The sequence below is a fragment of the Vigna unguiculata genome, chromosome 9, assembly GCF_004118075.2.
Source record: "Vigna unguiculata cultivar IT97K-499-35 chromosome 9, ASM411807v1, whole genome shotgun sequence".
Taxonomy (NCBI): Eukaryota; Viridiplantae; Streptophyta; class Magnoliopsida; order Fabales; family Fabaceae; genus Vigna; species Vigna unguiculata.
Window position 1 is genome coordinate 3,554,795 of NC_040287.1, and position 7,272 is coordinate 3,562,066.

A 7,272-nucleotide genomic window follows, 5' to 3' on the forward strand; every position below is an offset into this window, starting at 1 on the left:
ATAATATTAATATATAGAGATAAGGAAAGTTATTTCCAACAAAAGATCATTTATTAATTTAAAATATTTATTAATTATTCTTCAGAATCATTAAATTTAAACGGATTACTTACAGACTTTGACTTTAAAAACAATTATTTTTAATCCTTTCATATATTATAAGGTCATTTCTATTACAACAGTTATTATATAATATTATAATTTTTTTGAGTTATACTCTGTTACAGATTTTTTTTTTCTATATTTTTATTACAGGATTATTATAATACTATAAATTCATTTCTCTTACAACAGTTTATATATATATATATATATATATATATATATATATATATATATATAATATTATAATTGTTTTTTGAGTTATACTATGTTACGAATTTTTTTTAATTACAGGATTTATTGTTATTATAAGTATTATAAGGTCATTGCTATTACAAGAGTTATTATATACTATTTTATTTTATTTTTTTGAATTATACTCTGTTACAAACTTTCTTTCTTTTTCTATTACAAGAGTTATTATAAATTATAATTCTTAATTTATAATTTTATGTCACTTTCTAAGACATACTGGTAACTTTTATTTCAATAAAAAAAAATCTTATTTAAATATTTAATGTCCTAGATTTTATATCAGATCAACTATAATAAAATGGAGAGTGTTAAATTTATAATATTGGTAACAGGTAGTGAAGAACACCAACCTTGGCATGCATGTGAGTATAAAAATGAACTGTTGTTGAATATTTGGATGTGAAATAATAATGTCCCAATATTCTTGAAGGTTTCAGATCCTTCATCATAAATCGAGTTTCCGTAATCGATTTAATATATATGGCCACATTTGTTTATCCTTTGTGCATAAAAAATCAGGTGGCAAAGGAGACAAGAAAATAAAAAAAATTATGGTTGGGAAAAGGGATGATAAAAAGACAACTTAGAGAAATCAAGAGGTTGCTAAAGTCACTGTTTGGGAACTTGAACCACAAATTACCAACTCTATTTAAACTTTAAATCCTTTTGCAGCTCAGCACTTGCTGGACTTTGCTTCGGTGTGGGATCACCACACTCTACATTCTTCATTCATCATTCTGTAATCTTTCAATTTTTTCTATATATTTTACCTTCAGGATCTCTAAACTTTATTCACCAAAATGAAGGTTTGCTTTCTCTTCTCTTCACATTATTATCATTCTTCATTGCCAACTACCATGCATCAATCATGATCATGTCTTCCTTTGCAGATTTTTGAGTGGATGCAAAACAGAATCAATGGGAGCAATGGAAAGAACAAACGTACTTCATCCATTTCAGCTACCCGTAAGCAATTTTTTTCCTTGCTCTCATGCCACAGTTTTTACATGGTTTGATACACTAAGCTCTGATTATGACGTTGGCTAGCTATGAGTTTTTGTTTTCTAGATGCACATAGTGATAAAACACTATTCTGAACAGAGTTAAGAACACAATAATGCTCACGGCTAAGAACAACAAAACAATGTTCACAGAATTAAGGTTTGGTGGTGTCTACTGTGTACTGTGTACTGTTGAGTAAACCATTGTTTATTCTACACAGGAACAGAAACTATGCCACTTGGGCTTCATTAGGTACATAGAGTAAATTATAGGCTGCAATTATTATTATTCTGTTTGATTTATCATACAAGAGAAAGTAATATAATAATAACTCAGTGGAAATATTATCCATTCTAAGTCTGTGTTTGCAACTTTCTATCACCTTGTATATTCTATCATTCTTGATGATTGTTTTTCCTCCTTCAGATTACATGAAGCATGAACCTTGCAAACAAGAGTTCAGTGACTGGCCTCAAGCACTCCTTGCGATTGGAACGTTTGGGAGCAACAGCATGAAAGAAGATTCGGGTGGAAGGAGTAACAACAACACTGTGGAGGATTCATCTTCCTTCAAGGATTGCACACAAGAGATCACGCTTGAAGAAGTTGCAAATCTTCAGAATGAGTTCAGCATATTCTTTAAGGGGCGAGTGGAGCCAAATTTGGGTGGTGAACAAGAAGAACACGCCAATGATCTGACCAAGGATTGTTTGAACAGTGAGCATTCAAGGTTGGATTCTGAAGGTAAAGAAAATGAATCTCTTTCTGATGCCAACAACAGAGGTGATTTCTACCCAAGCAAGAGTATAGTATTTAGCAGGGGAAAAGATTACTGTTTGGATCATAGCAGTAAGAGAGGTGTTGGGAAGAAATCACTCTCTTTTCTTCTTAAGAAGATGCTTGCTTGCAAAAGTGGTTTTCAACCTACCCCTTTGTTCAAAGATCCACTCTCCACAGAGTCCAGAATGGAGAAGGTAGATCAGAAACCATGCAAATCACCTTATAATCACTCCTTCAATTTTCTTACCCTCATTTTGTGATCACAGATTTTGAGGGCAATACTTCACAAAAAGATATATCCCCAAGGATCATGTTCAGCTACACCGTTCATAAAGAAGTACCTTGAAGCCACACCAATTTCTCAGTTTGATGAGGAGGAGGACAATGAAGATGGTGATGATGAAGAGGAACTTGCTACTGTTTCAGAAAATGGAAGTAAATGGGTGAAGACTGATTCTGAATGTAAGCTCTGCACATTCAATGATTTGTTTACATTATTACATTTTATTACTCAGTTTTTTTCTGTGTAACAGATATTGTTCTTGAGATATGATTGGTTTGATTATGCATGGTGAAGTCTTCACATGGAAGGTAGTAGCATAAACAGCATGGAAGATATGAAGTAGTGTTCCTACTCTTTTGGATGTATGAATCATGCCAAGGAAAGCTGACAAACAGGAAGAAGAATCTGGAAAAGTTCTATGTTTTACAACTTTAATGTAGCCCATGAATGTCACAGCATAATCCAGTTTCTTATAGATGAGATCTTAACTTCTGTATTTGTAATAAAGTGTGATTAATTTAACAGTAACAAGCTTTTTTTCGTATCTTTTTCATTCACCTTTGAAGCTTTTAGTGTAACTGTGCACCAACGATATACATTATTGCATGGTTGGTTGAGGGTCACCACCACCATATGTCAGTAATGTGGATCAATCGAAACCTGACATATATACTTCAAATCTACTATATATCTAAGAAATTCTTAGTGTAGGTAAATTACTGAAATAGACATTTTAATTTATTGACACGTGGTTGAAATTGAGGGTATTTTTATCTTTTTGATGTGGTTGTGTTTTCGCGACTCGAACGTCTTTTTTAAATATTGATTGACGTTGTCAGCAGCATCCTTCTTCTCCAAGGCAATCACCTTTCTCGAGGTTAGCTTTTTTTCTTCTTCTTCAATCCTTCTTCTTTCTTCTTCTTCATATCAAGTTAGGTTTTCGTTTTTTTCTTCTTTCGTTTTCCTTCTTCTTCTTCTTCTGTTTTCCTTCTTCTTCTGTTTTCCTTCTTCTTCTTCTTCAATCCTTCTTCTTCCTTCTTCCTCATACCAACTTAAGTTTTTTTTTCTATTTATTTTTGTTGATTAACAGAAGTTTTGGTTGGTGTAGGTCATTTTTTCTTCTATTTCTTAATTTATTCTTTTTTCTTCAAGGATCTTTTTTCTTTCTTCTTCTTACTCTGTTATTTTTTTTCACTTTGTGAAATTGCAAGGCAATCGGTAGGATCTTCTTCTCCAAGTCAATCAACTTCGTCGAGGTAATTTCTTTTTTTCTTCTTTCGTATTCCTTATTCTTCTTCTTCAATCCTTCTTCTTTCTTCTTCCTCATACCAACTTAAGTTTTTTTTTTGTTCTGTTTGTTGTTGTTGTTGTTCTATTATTTTTTTGTTTACTTCGTGAAAGATTTAATTTTTGCAATGTGTTTCGTTTTGAAGAAAATGCTAATGTTTTTATTTTTAGAAGGTATTTTTTAACAAAATCTTGAACATGTTTTGTTGTTGTTGATGGTGTTGTTGTATTTATTTTTTTATACTTGATACATCTATTACTGTGGATTGAAGAAAAGGTTCAACTTTTCATTTTTAGAAAGTATTTTTGAACAAAAAGAATGAGTGAGGATGATGATGTTATTGTTGGTGGTCTTCTTTTCTTTTCTTTTTTTCGTCTATTTGTGGTTTGTTGTTGAGATTTGTTTGTTGTTCTTCATTGTGTTATTTTTTTTACTTCTTTTGTGGTCCTTCTTCTTTATAAAAGGTTATGTTTTTGTAATTTTTTTTCTGTTAAATATGTTGTAGCAGTGGGTTAGTATTTATTGAAAGCTATGTTCAGATTTCTCTGTTGTTTTTTATGGTGTTATTTATTTTTCTTTTAATTCTTATGTGTTCCTTCTTCTTTTTATCATGAAAGGTTTAATTTTTTTGTGGTTTTTTGTGATGAAGATGGTGTCCTCTAGATTAGTACGTTTTAGTCAGTAGCTTGAGTTTTCTTTCTCCTCCTTCATGGTCTTCTTCTACTTTTGTTTTCTACTTCTTCTTTTTTCATTGTTTTGAAGAAAAGCTTGAACCTTTTGTTTTTTCATTGTTTTGAAGAAAAACTTAAACCTTTTGTTTTCATGAAGTATATTTACTATTTTTTGTTTTTAATATCATTATTGTGTGTTTAGTTGCTTTTTCGATGTCTATGGTTGTAGATTGAATAAAGGGTAAGATTTTTTGTAATGTGTATGGTTGTGGATTGAAGAAAAAGTATGACTGAAATGAAGATGTCTATGTTTCTGTCTTGATTTTTGTACATGTTTTTCTTGATGGTGTTGTTCTCTATGCTTCATGTCTCCCAATTTTGTCCTTACCATTTTACAATTTTACAGCTATATCATATCTTGGTTTGGGTTTTATGTATTTTGCTTTCAAATGTTTGATCTTTGCAGAAAACCTTTTTTTTATGTCTCTTCAAGAAAAGGCGTTTCATTTATCTGTGTGCTTATTTTTCTTTTTCTGCAGCCGTTTGAAATGCTGGGGAGATGGTGTTTATTGTTAAAATAACACATAGAAGGTACATGTTACGATTTATTGTTTCATTTGATGAATGTACTTTTCTTTCTATTTATTTAATTTATTAACTTTTTAGTTGATTCTTGGTTGTTCTTCTTTTCTTCTTTCTGTTTGATGACTTTCATGCACGGGAAGTGTAAAACCTCTTTGGGAGATGGTTTTTGAATATTTCTGGCATGTGTTTAGGTGACGAAATTTTATTGTGTATTTTTCAGGATTTTTCATGTTTTGCAACTTCTTGGACTGATATCATTTGTTGACGTTGTCTGCAAATTAAATCTTGATGAAATAATTGTGGGTGAGGCTGATGTTGTTGATTGTGGCCAACATGATTTTGATCACTACAACAATTATCATTGTTTCCCACACTAAATCTCAATTCATGTAGTTCAATTTTTAAATTTTTTTTGGCTATCGTGTTATTTTTTTCCTAACAATGGCATTATATGATTTATGGTTTGTAATGCTTCTTTAGTGTTTATAGTCACTTAAGTGTTTGTGTTCATTGGTTGTTGCAACCGATAGTTCTAGGAGTTGAATTTACCTTCGATTGATTGAATTTGGTACCTAAACGGTTAAAGGCAATTGAAGACATTTTAGATTGTGGTTTGAGTAACAAAGGTGTATGAGATAATGCTATCTTTGATGTTTAGACTTGGTTGATTGTATACTTACATGGTTAGCATTGAATTTTAATTCATCATATGCTAAATAAATGTACCATTAAATTCTTATTTTATTTCTGTTGTAATTATGTTAAACATAATAAATATTTATATTCAAAATCTTTCATATCTTTAAAAACTTTCATATTATACAAGTTATTGTTATTATTATTATTGTTATATCAATTTTCTTATTGCAAATTAAATGAAATAGATTCAATTATTGAAAAAAAAAACTAAAACCGCTATCTTATATAACTACAAATAAATACAATAAAAATAATACAACAAATTAAAACAAAAGGTACATTATTATTGTTTACAATGGAATCACAATAGGATTTCAAAAAACATAAAAAAAACTTATCATATATTGTTTACGGGTCATATTGCACAAGATATATACGATTAACTATAACAATAACAAAAAATATACAATTTATTTTAATATAGTATATAACTCTTAATTTTATTATTATTTATAATAATTGTGCTATTATTAAATGTAGAGTACATTTATCTTATTAATCGACCCTTCTATAACAAAACAAGTAATATTATATTATACAAAGTAAATGACTATTTAATTTAAATAATTATTAAAAATGTTTCTTTTTTCAAATCTTTAATTAATTGATATTTCTATAATAAAAAATATTATACATTTTATAATTATACCTAATAATCGTTTTAATAACTGTATAATACATTTCTTTTATTAATGGAATTTTTTATAATAGTTAATCTTATGCTAGGTAAATTATTATTTTTATAACTACTAAATCAATCATAATATCACAGAAATATAATTTAAGCATTCAAAGTAAAATAAGTTTATTATAGTTAATCATAGTGACACTTCATAATAAATAATGTCAAATTTGAATAGAAAGATTTATAATTGATTTGACCATACGTTATCATGAAAATAACTATTTATAATTAATTTCAATTAATTTCACAATACTTTATAATGGAACGAAAAAAAAAAAAAAAAACTACTTCAATGAAATAACCTACCTACAGTAAACAAATTAACACAAAATATTAGACTATCATTGAACCAAATTAATAGACATACTGAACCAAGTTAATAGACATACTGAGTATAGTATTAAAAAACTGATTTACTAAATCTAAAGGGCCTCCACCAAATCAAACTGTAGAGTATTGAAAAGACACCTAATAAGTATTGTTTGCCGCCAAAATCAAATTCGTCTTATTGATTCTAAAAATATAATGATTTGACCACTGTGGAATAAATTTACTTCACAAAACTTATTTAAGCTGTGTGAAATATAAATTATATTAATAATATATTGGAATAATTAATAGTTAAATGTTGTCAAATAATAACAATTAATCATCAATTATACAATACAAAATAACTAATATATCATTTCATATTAATTATACGAAATATATTTTTCCTAATATAAACCGATTATTTTCAATTAACACAAATCTACATTAAATATAAAAAATAACTAACAAAAATATATCATTTCATGGTAATTATAGAAAAAATACTTTTTCTAATATAAACCGATTATTTTCAATTAACACAAATATATATTTAAATATAAAAAATAACTAACAAATATTATAACAAAAACATATTACAATGTCATATTTA

At 28.3% G+C, this 7,272-nt stretch overlaps 1 protein-coding gene across 2 annotated transcripts; it reads left to right on the top strand.

Annotated features, from left to right (window-relative positions):
* Window positions 1-1,024: 1,024 nt before the first annotated feature.
* LOC114162986 lies at window positions 1,025-5,758 on the top strand. Of its 2 annotated transcripts, none has more exons than XM_028047019.1 (8): window positions 1,025-1,163; window positions 1,248-1,323; window positions 1,786-2,333; window positions 2,406-2,601; window positions 2,717-3,299; window positions 3,634-3,678; window positions 4,921-4,972; window positions 5,187-5,758. In XM_028047019.1, the coding sequence occupies exons 1-5, from the start codon at window positions 1,158-1,160 to the stop codon at window positions 2,740-2,742; spliced, it is 852 nt and encodes a 283-aa protein (XP_027902820.1). In that variant the 5' UTR covers window positions 1,025-1,157; the 3' UTR covers window positions 2,743-3,299; window positions 3,634-3,678; window positions 4,921-4,972; window positions 5,187-5,758. The 2 variants fall into 2 exon arrangements, with proteins under 2 accessions (XP_027902820.1, XP_027902821.1); XM_028047020.1 differs by having other exon boundaries at window positions 1,026-1,163; window positions 2,673-3,299.
* The last annotated feature ends 1,514 nt before the right edge of the window (window positions 5,759-7,272 follow it).